Source organism: Rhinoraja longicauda, chromosome 6 (genome assembly GCF_053455715.1).
Source record: "Rhinoraja longicauda isolate Sanriku21f chromosome 6, sRhiLon1.1, whole genome shotgun sequence".
NCBI lineage: Eukaryota > Metazoa > Chordata > Chondrichthyes > Rajiformes > Arhynchobatidae > Rhinoraja > Rhinoraja longicauda.
Genome location: NC_135958.1, coordinates 37,522,407 through 37,544,741, shown reverse-complemented (window position 1 = coordinate 37,544,741; position 22,335 = coordinate 37,522,407). Strand labels below are relative to the sequence as shown.

The following is a 22,335-nucleotide window of genomic DNA, read 5'->3' as shown; positions in this document are numbered from 1 at the left end:
CACTGGTCCAAGCCAGCACAATACCAATGCTGAAAGGCAGCATTCCACAATGAGCTGTGGATGATACATTACTGCAAGATCGCCAGCAAAATATAATTGCTCAAAGTAATTTACTTAAGGGAGATAGTGACATGCACCAGATTTGCTGCACAGCAATACGGGGAGCAGCTTTTGCACCAGGTTCCTGATATAACAGCACAACCAGTGCTACCTCCATATATAATAGTACTGATTTCACAGCATTCTCATTCTTGAGAATACATCCTGAACACTAAACCCTCAACTGCAAAGTGTACTGCAATATTCTGAGAAAAGAATAGGCAAAGAAATTTCTGCTTTCATTTAACGACTGGCAAGTCCAAGTCTACTGGAGCGACTAGGCTTGTATACACTGGAATTTAGAAGGATGAGAGGGAATCTTATCGAAACATATAAGATTATTAAGGGGTTGGACACGTTAGAGGCAGGAAGCATGTTCCCTATGTTGGGGGAGTCCAGAACCAGGGGCCACAGTTTAAGAATAAGGGGTAAGCCATTGAGAACGGAGATGAGGAAAAACTTTTTCAGTCAGAGTTGTAAATCTGTGGAACTCTCTGCCTCAGAAGGCAGTGGAGGCCAATTCTCTGAATGCATTCAAGAGAGAGCTAGATAGAGCTCTGAAGGATAGCAGAGTCAGGGGGTATGGGGAGAAGGCAGGAACAGAATACTGATTGAAAAATGATCAGCCATGATCACATTGAATGTGGTGCTGGCTCGAAGGGCCGAATGGCCTACTCCTGCACCTATTGTCTATATTTTGATGGGGGAGACGGTCTCAGTTGATGATGCCAATACTATTCTCCCTACATCTTTGCAAAACATTCTATCATGTATTCATGTATCTGTTATACGAGAATTTTGCCCGAACAGTCAGTTTTGAACAAAGTAACTAGCCATACTTACTTAGGAATACTTTGTTTATTGAAAAGATGCAGTTAAAGAGGTAGCTGACAAGTACGGATCATTAGCACAAGAAGAAACTGAAAATTATATACACTAAAGAATTAAATTTTTAATGCTGCAAATCAAACAAATTATAAAGATGTCTAACTTATAGCACTACTACATTATAAACGACTGAATACTATGATGAGATATTCACAATAATACAATTTAAAACAAACTCTTGCAAATTCGCACGCTTTGAAGCACAGAGCAACACACCTGCGCAGAAAACAACTCCCCCCCCCAACGACCAGGTCCCCCCCCCAACGACCAGGCTATTTGTCTGTCTCCAGGCAGTGTGAGGAGCACACTGTTAAGGATTAACACCCGGAAAGCTTCTGGACCTGACAACATTCCTGGTCGTGTGCTAAAAGACTGCGCAGCTGAGCTCACAGATGTCCTCACAGACATCTTCAACATCTCCCTGAGCCAGGCTGTTGTTCCCTTGTGCTTCAAAGAAACCACCATCATACCTGTGCCCAAGAAGACTTCTCCATCCTGCTTCAACGACTACCGCCCTGTAGCGCTGACTTCAACCATCATGAAGTGCTTCGAGAGGCTGGTCATGAAACAGATCAGATCCAACCTCCCCCCCTCCCTGGACCCGTTTCAGTTTGCATATCGAGCTAAGCGGTCCACTGAGGATGCCATCTCCTCTGCTCTACACCCAGCCCTCACCCACTTGGACACTAAAAACTCATATGTTAGGATGCTGTTCATAGACTTTAGCTCAGCATTTAACACCATCATCCCCCAGCAGCTGGTTTGTAAACTAACAAATCTGGGCCTCAGCCCCCTTCTCTGCAACTGGCTGCTGGACTTCCTCACTGCCAGACCCCAGTCCGTACGGGTCGGCAGCAACACATCGGACACCATCACGCTGAGTACGGGTGCCCCACAAGGATGTGTGCTAAGCCCCCTGCTCTTCACCTTGCTGACCCACGACTGCACACCCACCTACAGCTCCAACCACTTCGTCAAGTTTGCGGATGACACAACAGTGGTGGGTCTCATCAGCAACAACGACGAGACCCACTACAGGAAGGAGGTGGACCAGCTGGCCGCGTGGTGCACAGACAACAATCTCTTCCTGAATGTGGAGAAAACAAAGGAGATTGTTGTCGACTTCAGGAGAACGCACACCCAACACCCCCACCCATTGACCATCAATGGTGCTGCTGTGGAGCAGGTGAGCAGCACCAAATTTCTGGGGGTGAACATCACCGAGGATCTCTCCTGGAGCAACAACATCACGTCCATCGCCAAGAAAGCCCAGCAGCGCCTCTACTTCCTCCGCAAACTGAAGAGAGCGGGAGCCCCCACACCCATCATGTACACTTTTTACCGAGGTGCCATCGAGAGCATCCTCAGCAGCTGCATCACTGTGTGGTTCGGAAGCTGCACAGCCTCCAGCCGTAAGACCCTGCAGCGCATAGTGAACACTGCTGAGAGGATCACTGGCGCCTCACTCCCAACACTCCTGGTCCTTTACACCACCCGCCTCACCCGCAAAGCATTGAGCATTGTGGGTGACCCCTCCCACCCCTCCAACAGCCTCTTCACCCTCCTGCCTTCAGGGAGAAGGTTTCGCAGCCTGAGGTCAAGCACCACCCGACTAAAGAACAGTTTTTTCCACCAGGCTGTCAGGATGCTGAACTCTCTCCCCTCCCTTCCTCCTCTCTCCCCTGCCCCTATGGGACCTGGACTTTAACACCCCACACACACGCACATCCAGCACCAGACACTTTTTGACTATATTTTATATTTTATATTTTATGTTGATTGTTGTTTGCTGTGCCTTTTGTTTTATGCACTTTGTTCCTCGGGATTGTGGGAAACGGTATTTCGATTTTCTGTCTGTGTAAACTGGCTGAGGATTGACAATAAAATTGACTTTGACTTTGACTTTGACTTACTATCAGAGTTTGACACCACAAATTCCTCTTTCGATATCAATCTGGTAACAGACAATCATCAGTTTAATTAAAGGCCAACGGTTAGAAAACATTGCTTTTCCATGTTTTATTCATTGAAAATTTTCAGTTAAATTTAAATAAAATATCTGCTCTGAGCATCCAGATCGCATAGATCTCAATTACCTTTGTCACATTATTTTGTTGTTTCCTCTCTAATGAAATTGCAGAAAGGCCCTTGGGGTTCGAACCCAGGTTCCAAATGCTTGCTTCTGAACTTCACTCCATGCTTTCTGATAATTTGTTGCAGCCTCCTTGAATTCCCAGTAAGTTTTTAGCTTTACGTTTCTGCAAAAAAAAAAAATGCATGAGAGAACAATTGCAGTTATGAATGATGAAGTACTAAAACAAGGAACCTGATGCATTAAAAACTTTCCATGTTGAGTTTCATTGCCTGTATAATTCATTATCACCTAGCCCACAGTGGACCATTGTGGGCTCCATCTTCCCTTGATCCTTGTTACTTGTTTGCATATCTTTCATTTATTTTGTTCTATATCTCTATATCACCGTCAATATCTCTCGTTCCCCTTTCCCCTGACTCTCAGTCTGAAGAAGGGTGTCAACCCGAAACATCATCTATTCCTTTTCTCCAGAGATGCTGCCTGACCCGTTGAGTTACTCCAGCTTTTGTGTCACTCTCCCTTGACTGGTCATCCCCCAAAACATTATTCAAAGGAGCATACCTGCTCTCAAGGGAAATGGCCCCAGGGGATTCCTGCACTATATGCCTATCCGCTTTCCTGGTGGTCACCCATCTCCTTTCTGCCTGTACATTAAGAACGACCACTTTCCTGTAGCTCCCATCTATGACACTCTCATGCCCCAGTATAATCCTGAGGTCATGCAACTGCAGCTGCTCACACTTCCTGTAGGTGTGGTCCTCAGGGGCACTGAAAATTCCCGACTTCTTACATCGTGTGGCCTGAGATAATGGCCACCTAGTTTCATTCACAATATCAGTTTCAGTTTAATTTCCGCTACATTCCATGAAAATACCATGGGATGCGTAGGAAAGAACTGTAGAAGCTGGTTTAAATTGAAGGTAGACACAAAATGCTGGGGTAACTCAGCAGGACAGACTGTATCGCAGGAGAGAAGGAATGGGTGATGTTTCGGGTCGAGACCCTTCTTCAGACTGATACCTGGAGAGTAACTACTTCAACCTTAAAGTTATTCTTTTAATTGAATGAAACATCCCTGTACATTGTTCACCATATAATTGCGATACTTTTGGTAAATCGCCTCGCAGATTTAAAGGAGAGTGGATCTCGTAGAGCTTAATTATGAAACTACTTACCATCCATTTCCTTTATGGATGAAGTTATATCATTGTCAAAATGAAACTCATTTTCCATCCTATTCTAAAAATCAAAAACTGCTATCTAATAGTCACAACTGAGCTGAAAGCCTCAGCAGTGGGTAAGATCTATTTCAAGGCCCTAAACCTATGTTCATCTGTTTGGTGTGTAGATGTACTGACCTGTGCATTTTTATTGCACTCTTAATTAAATTCAGCACTGTGTAAAAATAAAGCAAATATGCACAAGATGTTGGTCAATTTGAATTATTGGACTCTAAACAGCAATTATCATCAGAACACCAGCAAAGTAGATGTAGTCTGGGACGAAACAGCTTGTCTTTTCAAGTTGAAACAGCTGCAAAGCATTACCTTTTGTGAAAGCTCTAATGTGAGACATTAAAGACAGATTTGTTTCTCTGCTTAAACATACCACCATGCAATGACCAATAAGATTCCGTGAGGCAATATCATGATTCACATTGCCTCAAACCTTCAAAATGCTGTTTAATAAAATCGCTAACATACAATAAAGCTTTCTTATTTAAAAGCACGCAGTCGTAAAAGCAGCAGTGTTCCAGCCCCCAACTCCTGTAAACCGTGCATATTTAGAAACCTTGAAGATATTTATTTTATAATTATTTACAGAAAGTGGGCACTGTGGGCAATACCAGTATCCTTGCTCAGCCAAATCTGCCCTCAAGGAGATAGCAGTAAGCCACTCTCTTGACACACTGCAGTCTTTCTGATGATGGTGCCCACACAACTTCATTGATTAGAGAGTTTTAGTTTAGATACAGCACGGAAACAGGCCCTTCGGCCCACCGAGTCCGCACCGACCAGCAATCCCTGCACATTAACACTATCCTGCACACACTAGAGACAATTTTTACATTTACCAAGCCAATTTACCTACAAACCCGCACGTCTTTGGAGTGTGTGAGGAAACCCTCGCGGTCACGGGGAGAACCTACAAACTCCGTACAGACAACACACATAGTCGGGATCGAACTCGGGTCTCCGGCGCTGTAAGGCAGCAACTCTTACCGCTACACCACCGTGTCACCCTCGGTCGAGTTCTCGGTTTAGATTCAGTGACAAAGATCGGTAATGTATTTTCATTTCAGAATAGCCTGCAATTTAGAGAGAAACCTGTGTGCGATATTGTTCTCAACTGCTTTCTGCCCACATTTATTTTGGCAGTAGATAGACACAAAAAGCTGGAGAGTCTAAAGAAGGGTCTCAACCCAAAACGGTCACCCATTTCTTCTCTCCAGAGATGCTGCGTGTCCCGCTGAGTTACTCCAGCTTTTTGGGGTGCCTGTCTTTGGTTTAAACCAGCATTTGCAATTTCTTCCTACACATTTATTTTGGCATTAATAATCTCAGGTTTGGAACGTTCGATCAGAGGAGCCTGGGTAATAACTAGTTATTTTGTAGATGGTACACAGAGAAGCCATTGATGTACCAGCGGTGAGCAGATGAATGTTTTGGGTGGTAGAAGGGGTGCAATCAAGCAGACTTGTCATTCTGCATGGTCCTGGCTTATTCAAGTGCTGTCAAGAATTGCAGTCCTCCAAGCAATATTCTATCATACCCCTGATGTATGTCTTGCTGAGCATGAAAATAGTTTTGGAAATCAGATAATAATAGTGAGATACTAAGATACTGAGATATGTTGTTTAAGCCATGGTATTTATGTATCTGGTTCAGCTGAATTTCTGGTCAATAGTGATCCCACAAAATTAGTGGAGAGCACCAATGCCACTGAATAACATGGGTAGGTGATTTAGTCCCTTTAGATGAAGATGGCTCTGGTTTTGTAAGTGTGGTACAAATTTTCTTTGTTACCGACGATTCCATGACTGAACGTTGTCTAGGTTTTACAAAATGCTGGAGTAACTCAGCAGGTCAGGCAGCATCTTGGAGAGAGGGAATGGTGACGTTTCGGGTCGAGACCCTTCTTCAGACTGATTGTCGGAATTGTCAGACAGGGTTGTCTAGGTTTTGATGCATCTGGTCTGAACAGTTTCATTTCTTGTGGGACTGTGAAAGGAATTGACCATGGTGCAGGCATCAGCAAATGTTCCCACTTCTGACCTTATGATGGAAAGAAAACCATTGATAAAAGAGCTGAAGACAGATCGTTACCCTGAGGAATCCTTGCAGCAATACTCTGGAGCTGAATCTTAGCTCGTGGACTTTACTATGATTGATACCAATTGACTTCAGTTTTACCAGCTGTCACATTGAGATCTATGTTAATAGATGTAATAGCTCCAACGGGATGCTCAGGTTGAATTGGACACCAAGGGAAGAGAGTCTGCACAATAAGTATGGAATGGTCGGGAAGGTCACAGGGCTTCAATTTGCAATGAGAAAATGTTCACTTTTCCTCTTGGAGCATCCACACACATGTGAGAAAAGAATCCTGGCTTTGGATGGAAGAGCAAATAAGATCTGGAAAAATATCTTCATCCTTCAGATTGTACACACAGTAACGTATACATCAAAGTAAACAGGCCAAATCCTGTGCAACAGGAAGTATTTTGATACGAAATGCTCGCCGAGCCGATGTCGAAAAGTACTCTCTAGTAACTTTCTGGCCACAGATGTTCATCTCACTGGCCTGTAGTTCACAGCCTTTTCCCTGCAGCCCATCTTGAATAGAGGCACATTTGCCTTCAGTCTTCCGGCACCGTGCCTGTATTTAATGATGACTCAAAATCTTAGCCAGCGCTCCTTCAATTTAATCTTTAGCTTTCTAGTGTCCTTGGATATATCGGATCCAGCCCGGGAGATTTGTCTACTTGCATTTGCGTCCGGACGACCAGCACCTCCTCGACCTTAATACTGACTGCTCTCAAGACACTTTGAGGGACTGCCCCAAATTCCTGTCTTCCGGTATTTCTCCATGGTAAAAACAGAGGAGAAATATTTGTTATGGACCTTGCCCATCTCCTGTGACTCCACACAGAGTTGAATGCTTTGATTCCTGAGGGGTCCCACTCTTTCACTAGTTACCATTTTTCCCTTTATGTACTTGGGATGATCCTTAATGCTATCTGGCAGTGCTATCTCCTGTCCCCTTTTTGCCCTTCTGATTTCCTTTTTTAGCTTGCTCATTAGTTCCCGAACCTCTTTCAGGGATACACTTGACCCTAGCTGCCTATACCAGTCCCATGCCTCCTTCTTAATCTTGACCAAAGCCTCAATTTCCCTCATCATCTAAGCGTCCTTACGTTTGTCTGCCTTGACGTTCACTATCAGGGACGTGCATGTCCTGAACTGGTCAGCACACTTTTAAAAACATCCCGCTTTCCTGACCTTCTTTCATTCTGGATTACAATATCAAATGACACAAACATTTATCCTTTCTTTGAAAATTAGCTTTCATACAACATAAGCATTCACACAAAGTTGATCACTTAACTACCCCCGGTCATATCGCAAGAAACTGTCGAAACAAAGTTTTTACATTATATAACTTTCCAAAAAATAAGCAGTTGTTGGTAGTACAAATGCACTTAAGAGTTCAGATCCAGTTAAAATAAAATAGATTGCAAACTGATTTGGCATTTGTCCATTCCCTCCCAAGATGCTGCCTGACCCGTTGAGTTCCTCCAACACTTCATATTCTGCTCAACATCTGCAGTTTCTAGTGTTTCCATTTGGCATAATTTATGTTTGCATTCGAAAAATGTTGGGATTACATTTTATTCCATTGTTCCAAAGGCAAAATTACACAACTGTTGCATGTTAAGCAGTGAGGCACTGTGACAATGGAAATCAAGCTAGATGAGTCCAATTATTCACTGTGACCGAAACAATTATATGAAGCTTTAGCACACCACAAGAATCTCCAGAATATTTCTTGACTGTGAATGTAATGATTAGGAACAGAAACGGAACATTCACCTATTTGTTTATTAATTATGACAGCTCATTATTGGAATCATTCCACCTTTTCACCATATTCCTTAATGCCCTAATTGCCAAGTATTCATCATCCACTGAGAGACATGTTGTATGATCCTACTGTGGATAGACACAAAATGCAGGAGCATCACTGGAGAAAAATGGATCGGTGGCATTTTGGGTCGGGTCCTTATTCAGACTGATTGCAGTTGGGAGAGCGGGCAAGAAAACTGGAAGTGAAGAGAAATCACGACAAATCGGGCCGGCAACTGATGAACTCAGGCAAGGTGGTTCCCTGATAGGCTGCCTGTTGGCTAGAGGCAGATGTGAGACCAAGTGGGATACACAGTTGCAAACGGTGGAACTAGTTTCCAACTTTTAGTGGAGGAAAGGGAGGGACAGGAAAGGGGGGGCGGGCAGAGTGGGGGACGGAGGTGTTTGCAGAAGTTAAGTAAGATTAGAGAATTCAATGTTCACACCATTGGGTTTGAAAGCTACCCAACCAAAATATGAGGTGTTGTTCCTCTAATCTGTGTGTGTGGCCTCACTCTGGAAGAGTCCCAGGATAGAAAGGTCGGGATAGGAATGGGAAGGGGAGTTAAGGTGGCTAGTAACTGGGAGATCCAATAGGCCTTGGCAGACCAAGCACAAGAGCTCAGCGAAACAGTCGCTGAGTCTACGTTTGGTCTTGCCGATATACAGGAGGAGCCCACATCAGGAACACTGGATGCAGTAGATGAGGTTAGGGAAGGTGCATGTGAACCTCTGTCTTACCTAGAAGGACAGCTGGTGTCCTTGGATGGAACTGAGTGAGGAAGTATAGGGGCAAGTGTCCCATCTCCGGCGGTTGCAGGGGGAAGGTACCTGGGAAGGGGGTGGTTTGGGTGGGAAGGGATAAGTGAACCAAGGAGTTACAGAGGGAGTGGTCTCTGCGGACAATGGAAAGAGGTGGAGATGAGAAGATGTGATGAATGGTGGGATAACATTGGAGGTGGCAAAAATAGAGGATGATGTGTCAGATATGGAGGCTGGTGGGGAGAAAGGTGAGGGAAGCTCTGACCTTGATGCATCTGCGAGGGGAGGAGCGAGAACAGAACTACAGAGGAGACGTGTGTGAGGGACCCATCTATGACAGAAGGGGGGAAACCACGTTCATGAAAGAATGAGGACATCTTGGATGTCCTTGTATGGAAAACCTCATCTTGGGAACAGATGTGGCACAGATGGAGGAATTGCATCTTTGCAAGAGGCAAGGTGGGAAGAAGTTATATAAACTTGTACCCTTCACACACACATTTTCATCAGTAAATTCTCTGTACTTATCTCAACACATTGAAAAATTATACACACACTGTGACATTTAAACTTACTTTCAGAGAGAAATTATGAATTTCATTTTTAACATTAAGCTAATAAATATTTACACGAAGCTATATTTTTCATATACTTGTATATGTACTTTTGGCTAACACAAATAAAACCACTGGTCAGCATTCTGCTCTCTCATAATTTCAATTGAACATAATATAATAGGTGTAATATTCTTGCATCATAATTTTTTACAGTATTTAAATCTTTGTTTTGCAAAGTAAACTTGAATTAATGTAATGGATTCCTTTGTTAAACTGTCCACTACTGAATCCACTGACATATTAAATTACTTATATTTCAGTCACATTTGAATGTTTTATGAATCGCTCTATATTTTGCCAATCAAATGATGGATGACCTACCGAAGGGAAACTGGGTAGTTCTGTTCAGAAAGAAAAGTGAGAAGTTCTTTGAACACCATGAAAAGCTCAGCCTTGCAAATTCTACACCTGCAAATAAAGAAATAAAGTAAATAAAGTTTATTATATTGCAACACCAAATTTACTTCTTTAAAGATGCTACTGAATGGTTTCCAATGGATTCACTAATTACAGATTAATCAACTGCCTCCTGATGTGGATAATTTCATATTACACTGCATTTGTCTTATATTTTACCACATTGAACTCGTCCAAATCACCTTGAAACCTGTTTGGATCTCCCACATATTCCACATTCCCATCTAATTTCATATCAGCAAACTTATAAATTTTGCATTTGGTTCCCTTGTCAAAATGATTGATTTCATATCGTCAAAAGCAAGGGCCCCAAGCACTGATCCCTGTGATACCCCAGCAGTCAGTCACCACCTGCCTCTGAATGAGGAACTGCTGTGAGGCTCTGGAACACACTCAGGCAGCATGGTGAAACGGGCCATTTATTGTATGTTGTCCATTCTCTGAGCTCCCTCTAGACATAGGATTGAAAGCAGCAGGAGCAGACGACAAGATCATTAGTCAAGGCCAGTCACCTCTGCAACAAAATAGGACTGCATCGTTCATATCCAAATCTTGAACGGCAATTGGAATGTGGTGCTTCTGTACTTGAACTGGCCCATCATACAATAGAGTTATAATGTTATAGAGCTGTACAGCCTGATGCCGTATTAAGCTTGGTTTATGCTTGATTTTCCCAACGTATCGGAGGCCACATCACGGGTGCTGAATGCAATACCACCTGTAGACTAACTAACCACTTGGCGCGCATCTGCGCTCTCAGTTGCATGCCATTTCATGCCCCTTGGCCTTTTCCACTGCCAGGGCAAAGCCAAATGCAAACTAGAACAGTATCTCATGTTCCAGAGGAATAGTCTACAACTAAATGGAATGAACATTCAATTTTCTAATCTCAGGCACCCTGCGTTCCTCTCTCTTTCCTTCTGATCTACCCAGATTCACTCAAACCATCTTTCTAAACTCCATTCCGCTGCCTCACCTCCAGTATTTCTTTCTTTCCCCAACCTGGTTCAATCTGCCCATCACCACACATTGAAACCACTAAACTTCCTATCCCCTCCCCCTAGCTGACTCCATCTGCCCATCATCCTCCCCCTCAACTGTTTCCACCTATCACCTGCAGGCTCTTCTCGACACATCCCAATGCAAAGTGTCAACCTGAAACTTTAACTAGCCCTCTATCTCCAATGTGGCTGTTTAACCCCCCCCCCCCCCCTTCCTTCCCCCATCCGAGTTCCTCTAGCAGTTTCCTTTTGCTCCAGATTCCAGCATCTGCAACTTTTTATATCTCTCAAAAGAGTGCACTTAAAATCCTGTCTTTATTCAAGCTTTCAGTCAACCTTCCCAGTATTTTGTGCAGGAAGGAACTACAAATGCTGGTTTAAACCGAAGATGAACACAAAATGCTGGAGTAACTCAGACAGCATCTTTGGAGAGAAATAATGCTTTTCGCTTTCCCAACTCTAGTCTGAAGAAGGGCCTCGACCCGAAACATCACCCATTCTTTCTCTCCAGAGATGCTGCCTGACCTGCTGAGTTACTGGAGCATTTTGTGTTTATTCCCAGTATTTTTCTTGGCTTGGCATGTACTTCTGTTCAAATTCCTTATCAAACAGTTTCATGGGATATTTTTCGATGAGTTATAAGCAATATTGTTATCCTTCTCAAAATTCAGCACTTCCCATTTTTCTGTACTAAACTTCATCTTTCATTCATCTGGTCTGCCCATCAGTCTGCTCATCTTATCGACCACTCAAAATACCATTAGCTTATTATTCGGTAATATATATTTTCATGTACAGAACATATGTTGAGGGCAAAAGTAAGAAATGCCATTGCATACTAACGACATTATTTTAGCAAATTAAAAATTAGTTCATTGTACCTCGCTTGGGGGGTTTCCAGTATCTTTTTTGTGGCTCCTTGTTTATAGCCATTTACAGAGACGTCTAGTGGTTGGTCTGGTACAGCACTCCAACTTATCGCTGTAAAAGATTTGTTTAAAAATTATGTCTGATTTATAAGGTGGTGACCATAATGGAGAGTGAATTGAATGTAAAGATGTGGAAAAATTGTTGTTTCAAATATTGAACCATGCATAGCAAGTTGACTTGACTTAAACATAAAACAAAATTCCTGCATTTTCCTAAAGAAAGTTGCAGCTTTAAGACTAGTTTTTTTAATGTAGTTTAGAGATACAGTGTGGAAACTGGCCCTTTGGCCCACCGAGACCACGCCGACCATCGGTCACCCGTTTACACTAGTTCTATGTCACTCCACATCCTGCAAACTAGGGAAAATTTACGAAGGCCAATTAGCTTATAAACCCGCACATCTTTAGAATGTGGGAGGAAACCAGAGCACCTGGAGGAAATCCACATGGTCACAGCAAAAACGTGCAAACTCCACAACAGACAGCACCCGAGCTAAGGATCGATCCCGGGTCTCTGGTGCTGTGTGGCAGCAGCTCTGTCCACTCCACCACTGTGCTGGCCGATCATGTTGATGATGATGTAACATGTGAAATCATAACTTAATCTAAGCCAAAAAAAAAAGTCAAAATGTGAAAATCCTCACTTTATCCATCACTGAATGTTAAATCTCCCCCTGGAGGACATTTTTCTTTCTACTGATGTGACCAATCAGTGTTTTAGATTTTGCTCTTTTATAAAATGGGAATCTGCCCACTTTGTTTCTGAATCATATGCATGCAATATTCTGTCTTGCATATCCAGAGGAAGCAATATATTAATGAAGGGAGACAAACAAGAGCCTGATGCCCCGGCAATAAATGTTTAGGAAGGAACTGCAGATACTGGTTTATACCGAAGATAGACACAAAATGCTGGAGTAACTCAACGGGACAGGCAGCATATTGTCGAAAAAGAACAGGTGCCGCTTCATGTGGGAACCTTCTTCAGCCTCTATTCTGTATCGACTCGAATCGTTACCCATCCATATCCCCCAGAGATGCCGCCCAATCTGCTGAGGCTAAAGGCTAAAGTGAGTAAAGGCACTTCTACCTGCCCATTCAAGGTTAAAGAACTCTGTATCAGTTGAAAACCCCAACTATGAGCCTCTTTAGACCTATTTGCAGTTGGAGCTGGGGGGCTGTCTTGAAACCTGTTAGGATGCCATCCAGGAAAGAGGCATTGAGGACAAAGGCAGCCATGATCTTACTGGATAGCAAAGCAGGCACGAGAAACTAAGCAGCCAATTCAATTTCTGGTATGTTCTTCTGAAATTCTGAGGAGCATTTGCATAAGTATTTAAAAAAATCAAACTCAGTACCTGCTGCACAAGGTACAAGTCTCCCTTTACTGGGATCATGATTGCTCAGTGCCGAATGGCGACTATGCACAAACTCCAACTGAGACTGTTGCATCTTTACATCTTGGACTCTGAATTCCCTTGGAAGCGAGGCTACATGACGACACCTTTGGAAAAGGAACAGTTTAGAGGGCGATGTTAATTTTGCACATCAAAAGACAACGAGGAATAGCAACTCAAAACATTACATTGAAAGCAAGTCTAATCTGCAAGTCTAAACTGCAATTACCAGTTTCCAACTAAGATTAAAAACACAAGCAACAAGTACACCATAAATAGTTGGTTGGATGAATTGAAGTAGTCATTGAAGCAGTAAATAGTGAAAGAAGTCTTCCAGACCCACAATTTACCTAGACAAATATTTAAACGTTTGCAGATTTCATCTTCAAAGCTGTTGTTAACCAGGAGAATACTTCAATGATATCCAAGACTGCAGCAGCAAAATATCATTCCCCTACAACTGAAATCATTCAGAGTAGGGAGAGAAGTAGGTTCACGAGGTTAATCCCTGGGATGGAGGGACTGTCATATGAGGAAAGATTGGAAAGACTGGCCTTGAATTCATTGGAGTTTAGAAGGATGAGAGGGGATTTTATAGAGACGTATAAAATGGTAAAAGGACTGGACAAGCTACATGCAGGAGAAATTTTCCCAACGGTGGGGGGGGGGGGGGGGGGGGTCCAGAACCAGGGGCCATAGTCTAAGAATAAAGGGGAGGCCATTTAAAACTGAGGTGAGAAGAAACTTTTTCATCCAGAGAGTTGTGAATTTGTGGAATTCTCTGCCACAGAAGGCAATGGAGGCCAATTCACTGGATGAATTTAAAAGAGAGTTAGATAGAGCTCTAGGGGCTGGTGGAATCAAGGGATATGGGGAGAAGGCAGCCACATGTTACTGATTGTAGATGATCAGCCATGATCACAATGAATGGCGGTGCTGACTCAAAGGGCCAAATGGCCTCCTCCTGCACCTATTTTCTATGTTTCCATGTTTCTATGGCACCCATATCAGTACATAAAGAAAAAAAATGCATTTATGCATTCTTTGCATGATTCAGGATATTACAAACTGCTTTACAATCAATTAACTGCCTTTTTTTAAATGTAATCATTTAGTAATAATGGAAACAATTACTAACATGTAAATTATTTTCAACATGGTAAAATCCTACAAAGAGTATAGATAAATTATCAGATATCTGACGTGGTAATGTTGGCTGAAGGACAAAAGTTGGCCAATGCCCCACAAGAACCATGCAACACCATGAGGGTCCTTTCCATTCACTGCAATGGGCACGAGACGATTTGGTTTAATATCTGAATTTCAGGAAGACTTCCAACTGTCCAGGGCTTTTTCCATTCTGCATGAAATGTCGGCCTTGGGTCAGATGCTTACATTTTTGGAGTGGGGTTTGGACTCAAGGTGAATGGAACAACCATGAAAGGTCATTCAAGAGGCAAGGACTCCATCCCATATTCCAAATTATTCCAGTTGTATGAAAATATTAAAACTATTCTTTAACGTCAAATTTCTCTCATTCTTGAGCAACCTTTTTGAATGACAACAGTGGAGGTCAGGTTCCAAATCACAATTCCATGCTGCTCCTCCACAACACTTCTTCCCCACCAGGTCCCAGTTTTTCTCCATTCTATGCTTGCACACTGCCTGTGTCAACCAATCAATGAATGAGCAAATAAACTGTAACTCTGATAAATAAATGAAATTCATTACATTTGACTGAATGCAGCTCCCGTTGCAGTTCAATTCCATTTTTAATCGTTTGATTTTATTTAATCAAGATAATTCAGATAACTTTTGCACTTGGAAATTTTAATTGAGCAATAAATGTTGCATGTTTAATTATTAGATACTTTTTTTAGAAAGCAAATTTGAATGATGGAATAGACTTTGTTAGAATGGCCTTTCATGTTGTTTAAAAGAAGCAAATTATTATTACCTTTCTATTATAGCTCTCTTCATGACCTCATCACTATACGGGCAGTGCCCTACTACAATAGAAGAGAAATACACTGGCTCCTCAAAGAAGTGCATGAGAAGTGCTCCTTGACAACCAAGAATACTCCAACGTGCAAGTTTATCACTGCATGACATTGATAATGTTCTGTTGCCTCTTCCTGGTTTCACTCTCAATGATTCAACGCAGTGAAAATCAATTCCAGGCCTAAGCGAATCTTGAAGGCCACCTGGTACACATTTAGCTCCAGTTCGGTGTATATCGGAAACTTCAACCTGTTTCTGTTTGTTATTTTGTGTATTCAATGCAAATGCACTTTGAGATAGTGCGGTATCGTGATTGATCTTGGACATTGTTTCTGCTCCACATGGTTGATTATCATTGATCTGGATGTTCATGCCTCCTTTTGCAGACTGATGATTGGGTTTGTTTTTACCAACACTGCTACTTCCAGATATGTCTCCAGTTTCATTAACTCTTTTAATCCTTTTTTCAGGAATCACTGCAGGACTTGAATCACATTTCTGTCTTTTGTCCTCCGGTAAGTGCTCTTCATAATTTAATATTTGTGCGTCTTCAATATTTTTATTATCTTGAACAGCAATAACTTTTTGCTCAACACTCCCCACAACTCTCATTTTCACAAAAGGTTTGTTGTAATTTTCTATCATTGGAATAATGGAAGCGTCACCACCTACATGAATAAAAGGTAAAGATTTCTACTTAAATCACTCAAAGCTTTCTATTGTCATTAGACATCACACGTCACTGGACGAAACGTACACAAAAATTAAAATCGCTGAGGCATCTCAGGAAAAAAATGATACAATTACAATTGTATTTCTAAATGACTAATTACATCACAATTGTGTTGCTAATATCTGTTTTTCAATAGCTTCCCATGTTAAGTGATGGTATTAAAATATCGAGCTGTTACTGAAGAAGCATAAAGAATAGTTTTCATCCAGCTTTTAATTGCCAATGTGTGAAACAAATTAAATATAACTTCAATATGAAACAGGAAAGGAAATATTTCTGGAACTATTTCACAAGCAGTGGGATGCTGTGAAAATGGCACATGAAAGACATGGTTTGTTTCTGGACGTAAAAGTCTCAGTATTTAAATGTACTAAAACAATTTGTCTGCTACAAACTTTAAACACTGCATTTTAGACACCTTGAGAGAATGCAGCAGAAAAGGAAAAAAACAACAGTTTGGACACTTTTTCCTCTAATGCCAATTTGATACACATTGATTTGGAAAGATTGTTTGTTCCAGATTTCAACCAAGAATTCCATTGTTCCGAAATTACTATCTACAGAAATTCAATAACTCAATAGCACAGAATTTCTTTAATGTCTGCAGCACTAAGGGATTACTGGATGATTGGTGAGATTCTCGTTCAAAACAAATGATTGTTCATAATGTGACAAATCATAATCATGAAATAGATCAAATTCATTTACCACTCCAATGCATCATAAATGAAAACAATAGGTGAAAAACTTAACTAGCTGAAGAAATGAGGATATCATAAATGAGGGCGGCACGGTAGCGCAGCGGTAGAGTTGCTGCTTTACAGCGAATGCAGCGCCGGAGACTCAGGTTCGATCCTGACTACGGGTGCTGCACTGTAAGGAGTTTGTACGTTCTCCCCGTGACCTGCGTGGGTTTACTCCGAGATCTTCGGTTTCCTCCCACACTCCAAAGACGTACAGGTATGTAGGTTAATTGGCTGGGTAAAATGTAAAAAAAAAATTGTCCCTAGTGGGTGTAGGATAGTGTTAATGTACGGGGATCACTGGGCGGCACGGACTTGGAGGGCCGAAAAGGCCTGTTTCCGGCTGTATATATATGATATGATATGATATGAATGATAAATATCACTTTTGTGAATTATGTTTTGGAGCAAAACGAGGGTCACCTTAATCTTAATTAATTAAGACTTCATGCTTCAGAAACCAATCTAGAGAAATTGCCAGAAAACTAATTTTGACCAACACAGTAATTTCAATGAAATAATTGCTGCACTAGATATTTCTCATCTACGTCCATGGTCCTGTTCAGAAGTATATAAAATCATTGGTATGTTTTCTGATCAGATTATCAAAGATAAAGTGGACAACATGAAACCACCAGTTGACACGTCTACATAAAATATTTCCAAAAAGTGTTGATTTTTAAAATATAAATAATAGATTAATATTTTTATTTTTTGTGACATGCCGTATACCCATCAGGTAGAGATTTACAAAACAGAATCATACATTGGCTAATTGCAAGCAGTGGAACTCAAAGTTGTGGCCACCTAATTCAGACTCACGGGAATTGACTATTCTGTATCTTTCCCTCATTCTTTTATTGCCATCTGCATCCAATCATTTAATTTCGAGCAAAATCTACTTCAAATTCCCAATACTCCCCCTTTCCTAGGACTGCTTAAAATATTTCCCTTATCAGAATTTTAAACAGTTGAAAAGCTCTGTGCTGTTAGTTAACTTACATGGAGTATGGCTTGTAAAGAACACGAATCTAATGCCAGGCTTCAGTTTCCATTTTGCTTTTTGTCCGTCTGTGATGAAGATGCTATTTTTGTTGGTGAATGCTTCTTTAAGTTGACAATATAAATACCTTCAATGCAAAGGGAAAAAGTGAAAACTTATAATGGTAAATATATTTATTTGCAGGATTACTAACATGTGGTATCAACATGTAACTAATAGTAATGTTTTCAATTTGTGGTTGAATGCTTTGAATATTAGCCTTGAATATCTTTTTCAACTTTACGGCACATCTTTCAGTAAAACTAAGCATAGATAATATTGCGGCAACATGAAATAACTGGGACTGGAGAAATGCATGAATACGTTTCTGCTTCACTAGATCAAAATTGAGATTATGATGCTAATAAATTTGGCATGAGGAATTATTATTTCTGCCAAACAACTACACATGTACATACAAAATGTCTCACATAACAGTGAGACAAATGAGTCATTTAACATAGTCTGTCAGCATGCACTCATGAAAATATTTAGCATCTTTAAAAACAAGTTAAGAATAACTGTTTCTAGCACCGGAATAAAAATAATTCCTCCAGTTTTTTATCTTTGCAAATCTAACAGTGATTTAAATTTTCCCACTTCAATGAAAGTATAAATAGGATAATTTATAAAAAGTGGCATTGTTTACAAAAAAACAAAGTAGTCGACAAAGTGGTTCGATCCTGACTATGGGCGCTGTCTGCACGGAGTTTATACGTTCTCCCCGTGAACTTTCTCTGGGTGCTCCGCTTTCCTCCCACACTTGAAAGATGTAGAGGTTTGTAGGTTAATTAGCTTCAGTAAAAAAAATTGTAGATTGTCCCTGGTCTATAGGATAGTGCTAGTGTACGGGAATCGTGGTCGGCGTGCTCGGTGGGCCGAAGGGCCTGTTTCCACGCTGTATCTCTAAACTAAACTAAAGTACTAACCTCAGGAACCCGCGTCGTGCAGTCACTTCTGCATGGCTGTCATTAACAATATTGCCTAGAAAATATTTGGATAAATGGCATGAAGAGATCAAAATCAAGGTATAATCACAAATCTTTTTATAATGAGAATTGTGAATGTGCCCACATTTGCAAATGCTATAATTAAGCTTTGAACGTCACAATTTTCCAAGACAAATGATTAGTTGGTGATGTTCATGTATATAGCAGATAAAATCAGATGAAGACATAAAGTGTTGGAGTAACTCAATGGGTCAGGGAGTTTCTTTGGAGAACATGGATGGGTGATGTTTGGAGTCCTTCAGACTGATTGTATGGGAGGGAAAGAAAGCTGGAAGAGGGGAAGGGCAGAACAAAGTCTGGCAGGTATTAAGTTGATACAAGTGAGGAGGGTTTTTTGATAGGCAGATGGTTGTTCAAAAAGGCCAGAGATGAAAGACAAAAGGATTGAAGAGCAGCAAATTGTGAAGCTAGACAAAGGAATGTAAGTTGAAGGGAAAGGGGAGGGGAGAGGTAGGTACGAGTCCAGTTGGAGCAATGGGGAGGGGAGGGGGGGGGGGTGGGGGAGGAGTGTTACAAGGGGAAGGAAAGGAGAGGGGGAGGTTTATGTAGGCACCTAAAATTGGATAATTCAATGCTCATACCATTGGGTCGGAAGCTACTCAAGCGGAATATGAGGTGTTGTTCTGTCAGTTTGCATGTGGACTCTGGCAATGGAGAAGGCCCAGGACTGAAAGATCGGTTTGGAAATGGAAAGAGAAGTTAAAATGATTAGCAAATGGCAGATCCAGCAGACCTTGACCATACGTGTGCGACGAAAAGATCGCTGAGTCTAACCTTGGTCTCACCAATGTACAGGAGACCACATCGGGAACACCAGATGCAGTAGATGAGGTTACACGACGTACCATCCAAGACATCTTACACGCCCTTGAACTCTTCAACAACTTTCAGTTTCCTGCCCCTTTTTCTCATTCAGTCCCTTTACACCTCCATCCCCCATCAGCAAGGGGTCAAAGCCCTCCTGTTCTTCTTGAACAGAGAGGCCCAATCAATTTCCCTCTACTAACACACTCTTCCACCTGGCAGAACTTGTTCTCACCCTCAACAATTTCTCCTTTGACTCCTCTCACTTTCTCTAAGTTAAAGGTGTAGCCATGGGCACTCGCATGGGTCCCAGCTATGCCTGCCTTTTGTCGGTTACGTCAAACAGACCTTGTTGCTAATGTACAGTGGCACCATCCACCATCCTTGGGTGGCACTGTGGTGCAGCAGTAGAGTTGCTGCCTTACAGCACCAGAGATCTGTGTTCGATCCTGACTACGCCTGCTGTCTGTACGGAGTTTGTATGTGTTCCGTGACTGCGTGGGTTTTCTCTGGTTGTTCTGGTTGCTCCAAGGACGCACAGGTTTGTAGGTTAATTGGCTTTAGTAAAATTGTAAATTATCACTAGTGTAGGAGAGTGCTAATGTACAGCTGGTCGCCGCGGACACAGTGGGCCAAAGGACTTGCTTCCATGCTGTATCTGTAAAGTCTAAAGTCTTTCGACGGCTACATCCGGATTGCGTCGTGCACCCATGCAGAACTTGTTCATTTCATTAGTTTTATCACTAACTTACCACTAACTTACCATTAGCTTACCCTGTCCTCACATTCACTTGGACTATATGACACCCCTCTCCATTCTTGACCTCTAAGTGTTCATCACAAGGGACAGACTATCGACTGACGTCTACTACAAATCAACTGACTCCCAGTTATCTGGATTACACTTCCTCCCACCCTGCCTCTCCAAAGACGCCATCCCCCTACATTCAATTTCTCTGCCTCTGCTGCATCTGTTTCCAAGTTGAGGCTTTCCATGCTAGGACATCCGAGATGCTTTAGCAAACGAGGTTTCAACCATGCTGTTATAGATGCGCCTCCTCTGTGTTCCATAGTCCTGCTCACACTCCCCCTTCCCCCAGACGAAACAAGAGTTCCCCTGGTCTTCACCTCTCACCCCATCAGCCACCGCATACAACACATCATCCTCCGACATTGCTGTCATCTCAATGTACTCCCACCACCAGTCACATCTAAAATCTCCATCCCTTTCTGCCTTCTGGAGGGACCACGCCCTCCACAACCTCTTGGTTCATTTGTCCCTTCCCACCCAAACCATCCTGTCCCCAAGTGCTTTCCCTTGCAACCAGAGGAGATGTAACACCCGTTCCTAAACCTGTTCTCATCTCCAGTCAGGGACCTCAGCAATCCTTCTAGGTGAGACAGAGGTTCACGTGTACCTTGTCTAACCTCATTTACTGCATCCGGTATTCCTGCTATGGCCTCTTCTACATCGCTGAGACCAAGTATAGATCCGACGACCATTTTGGCAAACTGTATCGTCAAGGCCTGCTGGATCTCCAGTTGCTAACCATTTTAATTCCTCTTCTCATTCCCACACTGACATTTCTGTCCTGGGCCTCCACCATTGCCAGAGTGCGGTCACAAGCAAACTAGAGGAACACCACCTCATATTCCGCTTGGATAGCTTACTACCCAAAGGTATGAAAATTGAATTCTCCAATTTTAGGCAACTATGTAACCCTCCCCCTCTTTCCCCATATAACCTTCCCCCCTCCCTAATGCTTCACCTTGACTCATACCTATTTCTCCCATCCCCTTCATTTTTTCCACTCGCTTTACAATGCACAACTCTTAAATCCACGTCTCACACGTTGCCTTTTCATTTCTGGCCTTTGTCCAACTAAAAGCCCTCCTTACTTGCATCAACCTGCCAGGCTTTGTCCTGCCCTCTTCTCTTCCACCTTTCTTTCCACTATCCCCTTCCAATCAGTCTGAAGGAGGATCATGACCCGAAATGTTATCGATCCACGTTCTTCAGAGATGCTGCCTGACCCGCTGAGCTAATCCACTTATTTTGTAAACCAGTGTCTGCTTGTTTCTAAATGAAAACAGATGTTCTGTACACTGGACACCAATAATCTCAAACCCGACAACGATGTAGCTACTTCCCTAAGAGAGCTGCTAACCCTGAGTCACCTATGTAGAATTGTAATGTGTTTGATAGATGAAATTCTTAAACTCATTGGGAATGCAATTGTCACAACAGCACATCCAGACAGGATGTTAAGCTTTTGGTTGCGATTGTATGCTTACTGTTAATTATCAATAATTTTGTATATATTTACATATTACTTTAAATTAGGCATTGGTTACCATTTTTCCCGGACAAACTTTTTAATATTTTTTGTCAAAAATCTCAAGTACATCAGTGCAAGGGGAGTTTTGAAAGGAACCTATACCTTTCTTTGAGAGTGTGATAAAATCTCTGAGGCAAAATCCTGTTCCCACTTCTCTTCAATTACAAAAGAGCATTGAAGTCAGAAGAGAATATGGTGTTTTGTTTATTCTTAAGAACAGGAATCAATACGCTGATAAAACTATTTCAGGATAATAATAATAATAATAATAATAATATATTCCTCTATTTGTCCCACACCGGGGAAATTTGCAGTGTTACAGCAGCAAAGTG

General features: G+C 42.0%; 1 protein-coding gene across 6 annotated transcripts in view; it reads right to left on the bottom strand.

Annotated features, from left to right (window-relative positions):
• Positions 1-2,600: 2,600 nt before the first annotated feature.
• adat1 (adenosine deaminase tRNA specific 1) overlaps positions 2,601-22,335 on the bottom strand; it is a 33,969-nt gene continuing 14,234 nt past the window's right edge. For 5 of the 6 annotated variants that reach the window (XM_078400806.1, XM_078400812.1, XM_078400808.1 and 2 more), the window contains 7 exons: positions 18,780-18,834; positions 17,811-17,938; positions 15,289-16,000; positions 13,293-13,438; positions 11,887-11,986; positions 9,909-9,995; positions 2,601-3,245 (listed from right to left, as the gene is read on the bottom strand). In XM_078400806.1, the coding sequence (XP_078256932.1) occupies positions 3,113-3,245; positions 9,909-9,995; positions 11,887-11,986; positions 13,293-13,438; positions 15,289-16,000; positions 17,811-17,938; positions 18,780-18,834 (1,361 nt within the window). In that variant the 3' untranslated portion in view covers positions 2,601-3,112. The remainder of the gene's footprint in view (positions 3,246-9,908; positions 9,996-11,886; positions 11,987-13,292; positions 13,439-15,288; positions 16,001-17,810; positions 17,939-18,779; positions 18,835-22,335) is intronic. The other variant, XM_078400807.1, reaches the window with a different exon arrangement.